Source organism: Oryzias melastigma, linkage group LG7 (genome assembly GCF_002922805.2).
Source record: "Oryzias melastigma strain HK-1 linkage group LG7, ASM292280v2, whole genome shotgun sequence".
In the NCBI taxonomy this organism is placed as follows: domain Eukaryota; kingdom Metazoa; phylum Chordata; class Actinopteri; order Beloniformes; family Adrianichthyidae; genus Oryzias; species Oryzias melastigma.
Genome location: NC_050518.1, coordinates 3,335,667 through 3,352,308, shown reverse-complemented (window position 1 = coordinate 3,352,308; position 16,642 = coordinate 3,335,667). Strand labels below are relative to the sequence as shown.

The following is a 16,642-nucleotide window of genomic DNA, read 5'->3' as shown; positions in this document are numbered from 1 at the left end:
CTAAAAACACAATTGTGTTTAGAATAATAGAAGTTAGGTTTTTAGGTTGAACACTTTAACTCAACTGTCTGTTCTTGTCATAGTTTCTCAAGACATCATAGTCAAATTTTTGTTTTTATGTTTGTCTTTTTCAAATTTTCTCCAATACGTTTTCTTGTAATGACTCAGTTTTTAACTTAATTTGAAGTTTAAAGCTTAACATCCTGATTTTTTATTTATTTATTTTTTTGCATAAAAAGGTCAACATTTTACAAACAAGCAATTTATCTCATGCATCTTTTAGCAATACACTTCTGGCCACTTCAATTCATGCAAGTTTGTGCCTATATTGAAGATGACTTTGTTTACAGTTCAGAGGAGCAAGATGAGGGCAGAGTTTCAACTGGGACGGATTCTGACATATCAGAAAAGAACGATGGCACCAAATGTGATGTGGAATGGACGCAGGAGGAGGTGGGTTAAAAGCTTACACACTAAAAGGATTTACACTAATCTATTTATCTGAGAGTAAACAACTGATTCTTCACATAAATTAACTTCTGTTTTTTTAACTTTATCTCTGATCTGCAGGATGAAAACCTCAAAATTCTGGTCAACAACTTTGGCAAAAGAGATTGGAATAATATTTCTAGTTTCTTACCGGTGAGTATGAGTAAAGACAGTATCTGCAAAAAAAAAGGCACATTCATAGAAAAGATTTAAGTTGGTTTATTGGAGCACTTGACAGGCATTTTAATTAATTTTTTGTGTGTATGCATGTGTTACGATAACTGTAACTGCAAATGCGAGTTTTTATCTCATTATTTTACTGTTCTTGTGATGAGATTCGTTTGAATCCCTACATGATGCTCCTAAAATCAGGAGTTATGGAAAAAGTCCAGAATTCAAATGAAAACTTTTCTTTAGGGGAATTACAAATCAAAATTCTGCCTGAAAAAGACCAATATATGCATTTCTTTGTATCATTTAGTCATGGTGTGAATGGTTTTTGTTCCTTAAATTTTAAGAGGAAGTCTTGAATGTTTTGTTTGAAAAGGGCCGGACACAAATGCAGTGTATGGTTCGATGGAATAAACACCTGGATCCAGAAGTAAACAAGGGACCCTGGACCAAAGCAGAAGACGACAAGGTGGGAACATGTGGTTGACACACAGCAGCAGCTGTAGAGAAGAGGAAATTACAATTCTCCCTTCTTTACCTGTGAAGCTAAATGATCATTTAAACCTGAATCCACATGTGTGGACTCTAATACCATTTAAATGCAAATGTAAATATATCATGTATGATGAAAAGGAAATTCCTGCAAGGATTTTACATTGTTTTTTTGGTTTAAAATAGCTTGCAAAATGTGAAAGTAAAATATGAAAAACTACAATCACCAAAAAAATTGCATTCATAAAGCACTCAGGTATTCGTGTACTGCACTACAGTGAATTTTTGTTGTTTAACAGTCCTTTATAACTAAAGTTTCATTATTTTATTGTTTCTGGTGCTTAAAAGTACGTTTAACTTTAACAAAAGTGTAAGAAAATAAAATCCCCATCCTGCATTTTTGTTTTATGTCTTTAAGAATTTTTTGTTGTTGTTCTGTTTAGATGCTGGAGTTGATCGACAAATACGGCACCAGAAATTGGTCTTTACTTGCCAGGGAGTTAACTGGAAGAACTGCGAAGCAGTGTCGAGAGCGCTGGTTTAACAACTTAGATCCAATGATTAAAAAGTGTAGCTGGACTGAGGAAGAAGACCTCATCATCTACAAGGCCCACTCCATTCTTGGGAACCGGTGGTCTGAGATCGCTAAGCTGCTTCCTGGAAGGTGAGTGTATAAGAAATTGGTTTTATGGAATTGCCTGGTTTGGATTATGGTTGTTCAGGTAAAAAATACACTAATAATTGAACTGTTTTTTTCCTTCTGCTTTTTTTGTAGGTCAGACAACTCCATAAAGAATCACTATCACCTCACCATCAAGCGCAAAGCTGGGTTGGGCTTTTTCAGAGATGCTGCCAACAGCATTTCCCTTGATATTGAACAATTTGTAGATAAAGAGGTAATGTTTTTTATAGCACAATACTTTTTTTATGGTCGTTAGTTTGCAATATTTTAACCAAATTAGAAACAAAAAGTTGGTTAATTAATGACAACATTGACAAAGTGATCCTAAATGGAAAAGTGACACTTCATGCTTTGCTTCTATTAGCTTTAACAGTCTTACAGCTGCATTAGCTCCATGTATTTGTCTAGTTTGATCAGTTGAAATCTGGACAAACATTTCTAATTGCCCTCTACTGCTCATCATATTCTTTTTAGCAGAAAAACAAATGTTGTCATTCAAACTTCTTCAAGGTGCCAGTCCATATTTGCTTTTGAGTACTTTAAAAATGTAAATGTGTCAAAACAAGATTTAAAGGTAGTTAATATTAATCGATTATAAGTCTTCGGCTATAACTGTATCTACTTTATAGGTCCAGTAAGAGGAAACTATTTAACCAAGTTCATTAAAACTGTAGCAGTTTTTCACTGATTCTGATACTATGATCTCTCTTGTTGTAATTTTTTAGTGTTTAAATTCACAGAAAATTTTAAGAATCTTTAAAATACTCTTGTATAAAACTGATATTATGATGTCTGTTTGTCTACATGAATGATAAACGTTTTAGTGGATTTACATTCAGTGTTTTTTAACAGGTGGACTTTAAATGTGACGTTGTGATAGATACTGACCCAGTGTCTACAAATTCGGTAAGTTTTACAGTTTTTAGTTTGAAGTTTTTCTTTTTTTCTGTGTGGGTTAGCTTTTAGAAAAGGTTTCTTCACACCTGTCTGGGTTTGCTGCAGGTCAAATCTGACGACATCAAGCAGCAAAGAGATCCTCCAAAACCTAAACGGAAGACTTCAGCTTCCAAGCCGTCTCCCGGTTCCTCTTTGCCTAGAAGTTCAAACTCCAGTCCGAGGTCTGGAGCTGCATCGTCAATCGTCCCTGTGGACCAGAAGGTGTTTGTCGATGCAGCTCTAAAGATGATCGCTGAGGACATGCTTCCACTCAGGTGACTTTTGCTGCTGACACGCTTTCATTTTCAGTCTGCTGTCCATTAGCCAGCTAACTTCTTCTGTTTTCACAGCTTTGTTGAAGGTGCGGGCTTCCGGTCGTTCATGAGTACCATCAGACCGAACTGCAATAAGCTGTCTCAGCGCATCATGGGCCTGCAGCTCTACGAGGAGGTGGAACGAACCATTAAGCCTCAGGTCATCCGAGAACTCAAAAACTCCCTCGCCGCATCTGGAGATACCAAAAAAGTCATTCATGTCACCTGTGACCTCTGGGCGGGAGGTCAGTCCCAACAAACAGAGGATCCAATTCTTGTTGTTCAGCTCCACTTTATTACTGATGACTGGAACATCCGGCGTCCTGTTGTGGCCTTTCGCCACCTCAGCAACAAAAACATCAGTACAGCTGTAGCAAAGGAGCTGGAAGGTGTCCTTCTGAGCTACGGCATCTTCCCCCACAACATCGGCTACGTTCTCACCAACCAGGCCAAAGAAGTCATCACAGGAAACGACTTATTCTGCGACTACAAGATTGTTTGCTCCTCTAACAGAGGAGAACCAGACGGAGATGAGATCGTGGCATTTCTCTCCGACCAGATGCATGAAGCGGAGCTGCCCTTTTCTGAGCTGCAGATTGGGACCAGGACAATCTGTGTTGCCAAAAGACTGCAGATGGTGATAAAGGACGCTCTGAAAAATTCCAGAGTTGTTGAGAACATGCTTTCACAGGCACACAACGTGGTGGCGTTCTTCAAGAGCAGTGCCTACTGGAGTGAGGTGGGCACAATTTGTCTCTTTTCTTTCTACAGTTATGTTTAAAAAATCCTAATTATAATAACATTACTTTTTTTTTTTTTTTTACTCTAAGATTTTGTTGAAGGAGTGCAACGTATCCATGTGCCCTTCGTCCTCCAACTGTCGCTGGAACTCCATGATGGTGTCACTGAGGAAAATGGTGCAGGAAAACACCTGGAGCACCGTCATGACTCTCTTGGCTCAGGCCCGCATCGAGGCCACGGACACGACCAGCGCCCCCCCACTGGTCATGGTGAAGAGGGAGCAAGTGGTCGACATCCTGGGTCTTCTAGAGCCTTTTGAGGAAGCACTACAAGTATGAAAAGAACTGCTCTGTGCAGAAATGTGGATAAATTCAAGTTTTTCTTAGACTTTACGTTATACATTTTCCATTTATTTATTAAGTATATAAAATACATGTATATATAATACTGTAAAGAAGCAGAAGTATATTAATCAAAAAAACATCTTGTATTCCAGATTCTTCAGGGAAACTCTGTGTCCATGTCTATGATCATACCTGCCCTCATCGGCCTGGATAAAACATTAGAGACCTGTGTCACCAACTACACCCACTTCTGCAAGGCTCTGCGCGTCGGCCTCCACACACACTTCCAGTCTGTCGTTCACCAAGAAGACGTCATACTAGCTGCTGTGCTGGACCCAAGAATCAAAGTGCAGGTATTTCTGTGTGTATATTTCTACTTTTGATTATATAGTAATTGACATTTATTAGTGGTGTGACGATTCGTTTTAACGATTTGATTCATATCATAATTTGTGTTTGACAATACGATTCCTAGTTGATCTTGGCTCATTTGGATTCACTGACCTAAAATTGATCCAGGACATCTTTAGTCAAAATGTCAGCCAGTGTGACTCAGAGATAAATACTTGGTACTAAACAGAGCAAGTGACGATTTCCAGATTCTTTGCATTTCTTGCAAGATAATCAGGTGTAATTCAAATATCTGAACGAACAAACAAACAAGTGAACAAGTATTAACAGCGAATGCATTCATATTTTAGTTTCATAATTATTATCATAACTATTGTTTTCCATATTAAAAACAACATTTCTAAAACATTCTACCACACTGTATAGTCACATGTCTGCAAAAATCAAAGTTTTTTTACTCATTGGACTGGAATGATGACTTTTTTTTGCTGCAATCACACGTGTGTTGTCCACTCTGATGGTCGTTTTTACGTTATAGTAAAATAAACCTACCACACTTTAACCTTAATGGGATTTTCCAATTTCTATATAATTGATTTATTTTATTTTGAAACTTTTTTTTTAATGGTACACGTTGATTCAATTAACAACTTGTCTCAAACACATCAATCAGGTTGGATCATAGGAATAGAAATCGATTCATCGTTACACCCCTAATGTTTACTGGTCCATGTTTGTGTACATTCTAAATTTCCTGTTAAAGTGTAATTTCACTCAGATTATTTTCTAATTCGATATCTTATGATGCGTTCATGCCAAACTTAATTTGCGCATTAAATATGCTGCTTGAAGCGTGTCCAAAAATGTGTTCATAAACTAGACACTCTCGATGCGTAGGGGAGGAGCTAAAAGTTTTCAACCTTATCACTTTGTGGAATCACTGACTGTACATGTAATTTATAATGCATGGAAGATGTTGAGAGATCCGATTTATTTATTTTATTTATTTAAGTGTCTGGGCTCATGAGATCATTCAGAGACTCTCCCAGTACTTCCGTCTCTCTGTGACCCGGTTTGGTGACTTGCTGTCACGCATTAGTCCAAGAAAGGAAAAAAAAAAAATAAGAATAAAATTAGATGGTCTTTCTGTTATGCAAATAAGAAAAATATCATGCAACAGAATGTGATGCAAAATCTTTGCCAAAGTTCAGATATTAAAACTCTCGATGCAACACCTAAAAAGGCGCAGCTGCCAGACCTGCCTGACGCTCAAAACGCACCACTGGACCTCAGATCAGCAACCGAATGCCCCTGATATGCAAACTGCATTTGTGGGGAATTCTGCTTCATATTGTGCAGAAATGTTGGATATGGACAATAAAGGAGGAATTCTTATTTCAACTGATAAATATATTTTTAGGGAAATAGGAATCAGATTTTTGCCCAAAAAATATAACTGCTTTTTACATTTGTGTCATTTTATCTTAACCCTGAAAAAACTTTTTTCTGTTACTGTTCTCTCTCTCACAGTTAGCTTTGCAGCTGTTCTGGGAACAGTCAAAAGTAATATTCGAAATAAAATCACTTAATTGGAATTATTTGAACACAGGAGCTGTCGCATCACAATCCATTGGAATAATGTTTATTCAGAGCTCTAGGGTGCGACCAGACTAGATTTTTCTGAACGTGCTTCCACACCGACCGCGTCGGCGCGCAGTCGAGCAGAAACTTTCAGCCATACAGTCTGGGTCCGTGCGCACGCACACACCCTGTGCACACGTGCCTGATGCTGGTGGCAGATGTAGCGAATTAAAAAGTCTTTTAAAATCCTTCAACACCAGAGCTTTAGCTTCAGTGTTCAGGCTACATTCTTGCGTCTACCGTTAACGCGATGAGCGTAATTCCAGTGGATTCTGAAGCGGAATAAACGAGCCTCGCACTGATAGCAGCCCTGTGCTGTTATGAAGTGTTGCATAATCCACGTTTATCGTCGGACACCGCCGTGGAGAAAAGCTGCTTCTGATTATGAGCGTCTGTGTTAGTAATATTGTGTATATCGGAGCAAATCGGGAAAGAAAAGTCGCTTTTTTCTGCATCAGCTAATTCACGGTGAACGCGTGAATGGTAGAAGATTTATGGCAACAAAAAAAGACAGTTATTCAGGTGTCACTGCGACATTACTGGTTTTATGGTTAACTATGGTGGTCCTGAAGATTAGAACACATGAACAAATCCATCAACGCAAAACCTTATAAAGATCTCAATGACAATTAAAAACTAAATCAAATAATAAAAAAACAAAACGCAAACCACAGCAAATAAAAAGAAAAGTAACCATGTAAAAGCTTTGTTACATGCAATGTAGTCGAGAAGGTCAATGCAGCGAACTTTTATGCTGGTGCACCTAAGAAGAAAGTTAATACAGAGTACAAAATGTTAATTAATCTAGAGCCCTGTTATTGCATCAATGGTTCAAGAACATCAACACTAAAGAAAGACTATTACTTTTGCAGAATCATTAATGTTGTTGTGTTTTTTTCCCTCCAGCCATTCCCTGATACAAAATCAGACCAGTCAGAGTTTCTAAGTCCTCCAACAAAGAGTGAAGCTGCGTCGATTTTAAGGTCATCGTGGCAAAGCATTGAATCCTCCGCCTGTCCGTCTTCAGAGGCAGACGCGGTGCCGAAAGGTAACTCATTAACAGAACAGAGCATGGAGGAAGAAAACCAAACCTCCATAAAGACAGATTCAAGCTCCAACAACAGCTGCGATAACGGCAACGACCTCAAGCGCAAGTCTGCCGAGAGTCTCAGCCAACCGCCTGCAAAGACTGTGAAGATGTCTGAGCTGGATCTGTACCTGTCCAAGACAGTGTGGAAACATGGCCCCAGTTTACAGTTCTGGATGACCACTCCTCAATTCCCCACCCTCAGGAACCTGGCCAAGAAGGTGCTGGCTGCTCCAGCCACCTCCGGAGGCTTTGATCGAATGTACCCCATGTCGCTGTGCATCGTCAGGGCAAAGAGGAACCGCCTGCTGCCTCACACCACCGAGAGGCTGCTCCTGTACAGAAACTCTATGAAAGCGAAGGCGCCGAGGAAGAGCAGCGAAGCTGCTAAAAAGTGAAGCCTTTTCTAACTGGATTAGGATTTTCCTTTTTCTAGATCTAAAACTTTCAGAATGTTCGTTTGCTGAAAATGAGGCAAGTTTTTGCACAATTAAAAGGCTGTTACTTAAAAATGTATGTTTTCTAAAACTGAAAAAGGAATTGCTTTGTATTAAAGAAAACGGAACGTGTTTGGATGATTCAGTAAAAAAATACTAAAATGTTTACTCTCCCTTAGATAACATGAAAGGGAAAAAATGCTAATTCTTATTTTTTTACATGGAATTCTGAGCATTAGTTGCATAATGGATAATTATGAAGTGTAAACGCTACAAACAAGTGATGTGTTGTTTTAGGAATTTTACTCTTTTTTTTGACATTTTCAAAATTTTCCTAACAGCTACAATGTTTTTCTATTTTGCTTTAAAGCCTTATTTCAATAGGGTTTCATCTGTGCTGCTTACAGGAAAATGTTTGGTCCAAGTTTTAGCAACATTTTTCTAAATATCAAAATAAAAAAACTTTTTTTTAGTTTTGTAAAGTTTTTGTAATTTGTTGACAAATTCTATTTATTTAGATTAATAATGATTATTTTTCTTTTAAGGCTTTTTTTCCCTCTTTTGCTCTGATCTCTGAAGGGAAGTGATATGAATTTTTTGTTTTCTTTGGTAACATTTACATAGAATTCTCAACAATCAATTATGAAATGTGTAACAAAACACTCATTTGACTATCTATTTTATTAGATGAATATTTACTCTTTTTATGTTTATTTTTAGTATTGTTTCTTAAAAGATCCTTTTTCTCTTTGGATTTGGATCAGATTTACCTGAATCAAACCTGCATTCAAGTTGTCAGTAAAAAGAATTGCCAGATTTACATAAAATGAAAGGTATATCACCCTGTGCTTCCACGTTGATCTGGAAATAAAGAAAAATACTAACCAATTAACAACTTAGTACTTGTACTCATTACATTAAATACACTGACACACTGGCAGGCAGATTTATTCTTGAAGCTTTGCCATCCTATCATTCTAAATGTCACTTATTAAAATCCAAGGATGAAATTGATCCAGAACTATCAAAGATGGTAAAGCCTGCCTCTCTGCATTCTTATCTTAAAATAATTACAAAATTATCTTTTCCAGTTTGATATTCCTAAGGGAGTGTTAACAGTATTTTATAGGACATGAAAAAAAGAAAAAATATGAAAGAAAGTCTCTTTAATATTTGACTTGCTTTTATTGTCTCGTAACATGTTTTCCTTTAAACAAGACTGAGCTTTAAAAATGAGAAAACTGATTGAGAAGAAAAAAAGGTTGAAGAGAAATCGATTTTATGATACTTCTTTTGTATAGCAGTCAACTCTACTGTTTTATATTTGTAATTACTGATTCTATCTAGATTCTGATCTAGAAAAAAGTGGAGGAAAAACGTGTTACAAGCCTTTTTCTTCTTAACGCTGTTTTGTTTTGTTGATTCACACTCCGAACGACAGGTGGCAGTAGTGCGCAGTCCACGTTTGGACATGAAGAAGTGTTTCCGGTGTCATGGCGCTGTCCCGTCAACGCATGGTAGAGTAAAACGTTCCAGTTTTAAAACGTCAAAGACAAAAAACTCGTAAGAGTATCCCTTAAGTTAGTGCAAAATCTCGACAACAGTCTAGTATTATTTTATTAATTGACGTCATGGCTTTGTACGTGAAAGCCGCGGAGATCCTGGAGAAAGCAGAGAGGAAACAGGGCGCTCTGAAAACTCTCGTTTACGACAGTAAATTTCAGAACATCAAGCAGCTTTTTGCTTTAGTTTGTGAGACCCAGAAGTTTTCCTCCGTCCTGTTGGATATAATCGAGTCTACCAAACTGCTAAAACAGACGAAGCTGAAACTGCACTTAGCTAAAGTGCTCGTGTACGACCTGCTGATGGGGCAGGGTCTGAAGTGCGGAGGATCCTTCAAGTCCACCATGATGAAGCATCGCCCCCGACTGCAAGCGGAGCTGGCCCGCATGAAGGTGAAGCGGAAAGTTAGTAGGAATGAAGACCTCCTCCCTGTGGAGGCCCAGATGCCCCCTGGAGAGCAGCTGCCCAGGTATGTGCGCGTGAACTCCCTCAAGACCACCGTGGAGGATGTCGTGGACTACCTTAAGAGGGATGGCTACACCTACCAGGGACAGGCCTCCAGACTGGATGACTTAACCCTAAAATCGAAGAACTTTGTGAAGGACATGCACCTTCCAGAGCTGCTGGTCTTTTCTCCCAAAACAGACTTCCATGACCATTTTCTTTACAAAGCAGGTCACATCATTCTGCAGGACAAAGCCAGCTGCCTTCCTGCTCATCTCCTCAACCCTCCGTCTGGTAGCCATGTCATCGATGCCTGTGCCGCTCCCGGCAACAAAACCAGCCACCTTGCAGCCATCATGAAGAACAAAGGCAGGCTGTTTGCCTTTGATTTGGATGCCAAGCGTTTGGCCACCATGTCAACGTTACTGCTCCGGGCAGGGGTCACCTGTCAGCAGTTGGCCAACCAGGACTTCCTCAAGGTTAACCCAGACAGTCCACAGTATAAAGATGTTGAATATGTTCTCCTGGATCCCTCCTGCAGTGGATCAGGTAGCGAGTTATTCGTACGTTTCTACACTAGATCCGGGGTCTGCAGCCTTAGCCTCTGGAGCCACATGTAGCTCTTCTATTTATTGTGGCTTTGTAGAAAAATGCAAACAGTTTGAATGAAATATGGGTTTGGAGTTTGGATTTTTAACATGTCTGAAAACTGAGCAAAAAAGGCTTAATCTACTGTCACACATGTTTATTACTATATTTATTATTAGAATAAGCACATGTTCGTATCTTCTGCTGCAGAACAGTTGCTGCTCAGAGAACAAAGTTCTTAAAGTCTATGATTTGTATATTTTAGAAATATCTACAACAATGTTGTCCTATTAAAGTCCCATTTGGTGGTTTAATCCCCTAATCTGACCATTTAAAGATGAACATTAAGCATTAAGGGGCCTCTAAAATTTTTTAGAGTTTTTGGTTTGACTCAGCCTGGATTTGAACTCACGACCTTCAAGTCTCAGGGCAGACACTCCTCCCCAAGGCCACTGAGCTGGTTTACGGTTGACTTTAAGATGAGAAAAATGATAATGATGCATCTAAATGATAGAAAATCCCATATTTGACTAGAGTTCCCTGCATATTCAAGTAAATCGGCAGCAGCAGGAAGATCTGATTTTGAAAAGAACGCATACTTTCTGCTGTGAAAGGTAAATGCATTACCAGTACAATTGTTTTATATAGAAATAATGTAACACAGTTATGATTAATTATTGTAAACATTTGAAAGCTAAATTTTATAAAAAATATGGGGCAGAAACATGAATAAAGTTTATTTTTGGGGGGATTGGCAGCTCTCTTTGGGTTTTAATCTGTAATAAACCAGACCAAGTTGCTCTTTTTTAGTGCTAAAGGTTGCAGACTTCTGCTATAGATCAGAGGTCTGCAACCTTTAACGGCAAAAGAGCCATTTGGTCCCGGTTTTTATGGACCAAAACTCGGCAAGAGCTGCAAAGTTTCACCTCAAAGTAAAACACCTTATTTATGTTTTTTTTATATTTTAAACTACATTTTTAATAGCTCATTCAAGTTCTTTTCAAAATAAAACACACCCTGTGTTCAACCAGGTAATTTAGCTGCCGCAGATTTACTTTAATTAAAATGCAAGAAACATGAGAATATTGACTTTTGTGTCCCTTCATCCTTTTTTCTTTTACTAGAGTATAAAAAACAAGATAACATTAGTGTGGAATCCAAATTATTTTAATATATATCCATGTAAATGTAATAAGATATCACTCTGATTATAAACCACTCTGACAGTAGATTAAACATTTTACCATCATTTTAATCATTTAGGCCTATCTGACATTTCAACAATCTAAATATAAATCAATGAATTAGTTAAGTTTGAAGTTTTCTTTAAACCAAAGAGCCACAATGGAGGAATAAAAGAGCTCTGGAGCCTCAGGTTGCAGACCACTGCTCTAGATTATTAGTTTCAATCTGACGATGCTTTTCTTTCACTATTAAAATGTACTTTTGCTTCTAAGTTGTTTAAAGGAAAGTCATCAGAAATGTGTGATTGATGGTCATATTTTGTGACGCCTCTTTCATGTTGTGGTTGAATCTTCTTGCGGTGCAGGTATGGTGTGTCTGCAGGACCGAACCGCAGCTGATCAGACCCGCTTGGCCTCACTGGCAGCCTTCCAGCTGCGATGTTTGAATCACGCTGCGACGTTTCCTCGCTTAAAACGCTTGGTTTACTCCACCTGCTCCATCCACAGGCAGGAGAATGAAGACGTCATAGCTGCCTTTCTTCAGCAGAACTCCACATTCAGGTTGCAAGAATCTACTTTTCCTATTACAATTTGTTTTTCTTTTTTATATAAACCATTTTTCAAAGTGCAGGATTACATTGTGTGCATTGTGTGCATCTTAGTCGTCTAATTTTCCATCCATCCATCACATAGAGCAGCAAATACAAAACTCTCCCTGAAAGTGATTCACTTCATACAAGAAATCTGCTTAGTTTTTCTAAATCTTGCTTTAAGAAATGATCACATGTGATGTCTAAATGTCCTCCACATTAAAAACTAACATTTACAGGCTTTTCTTGTTGTCTTTTGAACTGTGTGCTCTTGTTTTTGTTTTTTTGGAGTCAGATGGTCATCAAAACTTCCCAGCTTTCTCATTTATCTTCTTGTCCTTCCAATTGATGCTGCACTTCTCGTTTGACAGGTTTTGTGTTTCCCCCTCCAGGTTGGTGCCGCTCTTGCCTCAGTGGCCCGAGCGAGGCCTGGAGCCGCTTTCGCAGTGTTTGCGTGCGAGCACATCCAAGACGCGCACACACGGCTTTTTTGTCGCTCTGCTGGAAAAACACAGTGAAGCTCTGAGTTCAACGCCACCGCTCACCAATCAGAACAGGTGAGCACTTAAGTGCTGAATATGGATTTGTGTTTTAGATACAGATTCTTTTAACTACTTCAATGTAAAATGATGTATTTCCTGCAGGTTTTCTGTCCTTTACCAGTTTCATTAAGGAAATATTTTAAATTCAGATTAAATTTGCTACTGCAGTTACATTTTGTCATGGAACTTGATTAGTTGCAAAACAACATTAATGAACTGAATTTTTTGTGATGTATAACAAAATAAATGTGTTTTATGACTTGTAATTTCAGAGCTGTTGAAGAGGAGAAAACTGTTACTTTGGAAGCTCCAGACACAGAAGACACACAAACATCTCCACCAGGAAAGACTGAAGAAGTACCCAGCAGCAAGAAGAAGAGGCGAAAGAGAAAGAAGAAGCAGAAGACACAGGGAAATGAGCATTAAACATCTGCAGCATGTTTATACTCTCAGATGAATGGATGATTATAAAGATGAGATATTTTACTGTCACCTGCTCGTCTCAATATTGTAATGTTTTCTTCAGTGCTTTGAAATTTCTCTTTTTGTGTTCATAAATTCATAATAGAGGTGATATGAAAGCAACTCACACCATCCTGATAATAAAAAATAATGTTACCTGTGTCTCTATTGCCTATTATTGTTTATTTTGACTAAATGGGTCTACATTCATGGCTAAAAAAAAAGGAAATATGGTGCAAACCCATATTATAGGTGCAGCAATTCTGTTAATCTGTTGTTACTGAGTTGTTAGCAAAATTAAATGCGGCAGGAAAAAAAAAAGTATTCACGAGTCATTTTGTAAGTGAGAGTAGAACTTCTCAAAATGATTTGGAAAAAAATATTTAGTGTTATTTTGCTGATTTTAACAGAACATAGACTCAATTTAGATCGATTATGTTAAAAAAAAGTCTTGATTACAATCAATACAAAATCTTTTTGTTACTTGATTAGCAAGGTGTACCAATAATTACTGGATAAGTGTAATGTTTTCCATCAACAGCCCCCAGTTATGTAGTAATATTCCTCCAGAGCTGAGCATGACATCAGACCTAAACCATTTTAAACACAAACTAAACATACCTTTGTTTATAATGGCTTTTAGTACTCCGTAGTAAGTGGCATCTAAGATTTTTTTTACATTTTTATAGTTGAATTCTTATGTCTTTTGTTGCATGTTGTAAATTTATGCATTTTTAAAAAATACATTCTTAATTTGATCTTTTTTTATTTTTATTTTAAAGCACTTTGACTCCCTGATGGTGTTGTAAAGTGCTATAGAAATAAAGTTTCATTCATTCATTCATTTGATAATGAGTGTGACTTGAATTAAATGAATAATGAATTGTTCATTGCAATGGTGTAAAAGTGTTTTCTGAAGTTAATCAAAAGCACTCCTGTTGCTGCCACAACAGCCCCATGTGGGAAGAGGGTGGTTTCCAACTCACATCCACAAAAAAATCCTGGTTGACATTGCTATCAAAAAAGGTGTTATTCAAAAATAGAACTTACAATTTGCAATTTCAAAAAAACTTTCTTCCTTCTACCTTCCACTGTCTCCAAAAAACTAGAGTTTTTATAGTGCCCTTCCTGACACAACCCTGTATTTAATGCGGGCAGGGAGCCGGGATTCGGAGACCCACACTTGGACCTCCTTGTAACCACATATAAAAAAGTACAAGTATTAAAAAATCAAACAAAAAAAAGAACAATAGGGGTGTGGTGTGGTAAATCTTCTAATTTCCACTCCATTTCAAGCCATAAATCATTTTTGATAATTTATTAGATCAATAATTATATTGGATAAATCGAATGTGACGTGTATTTTCTGCATCCATATCTATTTATAATGAGTAATGACACTGTTAAGAACATGGTTTCATCTTTTATTATTTTTTTCTAACCAATTTAATATTTTCAATGCGTTTGATGCATCTGTGTTTGTATTTTATACATTGTATTATTCTATTATTTTTAAAGATTAAAATAAACCAATAAAATTAAACTACAATTCACGTAAGTCTCCAGCAGAGGGCAGCAGCCACTGAAGCATTGACCATTGAATTTTAATGGAACAGTGCCATCTGCTGGCGGGAAATGTCACATGTTTTGTAATTCTTACGCAAACTCTTTTGTAACTCATATACGTTGTTCTCCATTAACGTCGTGGGTGAGTTTCCTACAATAGCAGCAGGTTTTCGGAACGAAATCAAATCAAACGAGCGTCGTGAGTAACTTTTACGCATTTTTGTCACTGTCTGCACGTGACTTAAAGCGCGTGGACACATAACAGAGACCCAAACATCTGCTAGCTTTAAGCTTATCTTCATTCATTTTCTTCTCGTGAAAGCAGAATGTCCTCGGTTCCGAAGGTGACGCTGGCCGGAGGCCTGGAGGTCTGCCGGATCCTGAACGGGATGTGGCAGGTGTCCGGAGCCCACGGGACCGTGAACACGACCAGAGCAGGTCAGTGGAGGTCAACGCTGGACTGCATGGTCACGTGGTCAAGTTCCTAATGTACTTTAATAGAAGTCTTACCTGTTTAGCTGGTGATAATTTGTTTTTATGTTGTTGTTTTGTTTACTTCACTCTGTTATTATTATCATTATTAAGTTATTTTTGCTGATCAATTATGAACTGGATTGATCAGGATTCTGAGGATTTTGTATTGCAAAATGTGTTGATGTTTTTAATCTCAGTACAGAAGGTCACAACTTTTTCTGCACAAATTAGATGAAAAATCTGATATATAAATATATATATTTTTAATAATAAAAGCTGTATTTCATCTGTGCCCCTCAGTTTTGGAATAATTTGAGTCTAAAAATGCTGTACGGCAGATTAAATTGTTATTATCAATACATCTCCTTCGTCCATGGTTAAAGTGAGTTTATCTCTGCATGCCATGTTGTTCTACGTCCTGCTATCTCTCCAGTTGAGGCCATGCAGGCCTACACAGATGCGGGTCTGACCACATTCGACATGGCAGATATTTATGGGCCAGCAGAGGACATCTTTGGACAGTTCAGCAGCCAGGTAAACACCAACACACCTGTTTATGGCACCAAAACTATAAAACCAAACACTGAAATGCAAAATAACCCTTATTACTGCGTATTCACAGAAAATAATGACCAAAAACACAAGTTATGCAAAAATAGTCACCTAATTAACCTGTCATGAAGCTTTAATAAAGTCTCGTAATACCTCATTGATTCAAGAGGAAAAAACTGAAATATATGATTTATTTATCTCAAACGATTATTTAACATTTTATTATCTCTTTTAACTCTAAACATACTGTAGAAAAAAATACATTTGGAGTTTCCTTTGATGGCAGCTTGATGAAAAGTTTTGCAGAATTCAAGTTTCACACATCAATAATATTGTAATTATATAATTTCTTTTAGATGAAGTCATATAAAGTTGAAAAATATTACAGTTTTTAAGTAACACTGTACGCATGAAGCTGCAAAAAGTTTTATTAGTACTAACCTCTTTGTAGTGTACTACTCTAAAAGTATTCTGTACGGTGTGCTTTTATTTAAAGGAAGAGTATAAAGAGGTTTAGAATAAACAAGGACTAGTTATGAATTAAACACATTTCTTCTTAAATAATTTCTTTTCTTTTTAAATAAATCTTATTTGGTACGCTACATTTTTTCAAAACTATAAATAAAATTACATTGTAAAGATATATTAATATGGAAAGTTATTTAACATCATTACAAAATACCAGATGCAAGAATGATTTTTATGATCTTATTCCTCTATTTGATCTGCAGCTGAAATCCTCTGGGAAAGATGCTCCTGCTCTGCAGGCTCTGACTAAATATGTACCGAAACCAGGACCCATGGAGCGCAAGGTGACAGTGTGTGTGTGTGTGTGTGTGACAGTGTGTGTGCTTCCAGCTGTAAGGCTGGATTCTTCCAGCAGAGAGCAGCACGTGTTTCTGTTGAAACAAACTGTTTAGCTTTGGTTTTGTTTCAGAAGCCACTGCACCACTTCAGGTTTTCTCTGCTGTTAATGTGATTTTGTTTATGTG

General features: G+C 37.5%; 3 protein-coding genes across 3 annotated transcripts in view; all 3 read left to right on the top strand.

Annotated features, from left to right (window-relative positions):
• Positions 1 to 350: 350 nt before the first annotated feature.
• On the top strand, positions 351 to 8,575 carry mybl2a (v-myb avian myeloblastosis viral oncogene homolog-like 2a; the record flags this gene model as incomplete). The annotated part of the gene is given in 11 exon segments (XM_024293974.2): positions 351 to 453; positions 571 to 642; positions 1,037 to 1,129; positions 1,596 to 1,816; positions 1,928 to 2,048; positions 2,687 to 2,740; positions 2,837 to 3,045; positions 3,121 to 3,823; positions 3,915 to 4,157; positions 4,322 to 4,522; positions 7,068 to 8,575. Coding segments are annotated over 11 exon segments (2,599 nt in total), but the record flags the coding sequence as incomplete, so codon positions are not given.
• Positions 8,576 to 9,113: 538 nt separating this feature from the next.
• Positions 9,114 to 13,220, top strand: nsun5 (NOP2/Sun RNA methyltransferase 5). The gene is made up of 4 exons (XM_024294137.2): positions 9,114 to 10,241; positions 11,830 to 12,025; positions 12,447 to 12,611; positions 12,869 to 13,220. Exons 1-4 carry the CDS (start codon positions 9,317 to 9,319, stop codon positions 13,020 to 13,022), a joined length of 1,440 nt encoding a protein of 479 aa, XP_024149905.1. The 5' UTR covers positions 9,114 to 9,316; the 3' UTR covers positions 13,023 to 13,220.
• A 1,449-nt stretch (positions 13,221 to 14,669) lies between these two features.
• The window catches only part of LOC112158723 (uncharacterized oxidoreductase At1g06690, chloroplastic), a gene marked incomplete in the record, with an annotated part of 5,056 nt that continues 3,083 nt past the window's right edge, over positions 14,670 to 16,642 (top strand). The window contains 4 exon segments of the mRNA XM_024292211.2: positions 14,670 to 14,823; positions 14,950 to 15,062; positions 15,532 to 15,632; positions 16,382 to 16,462. Coding sequence (XP_024147979.1) covers positions 14,951 to 15,062; positions 15,532 to 15,632; positions 16,382 to 16,462 — 294 coding nt within the window.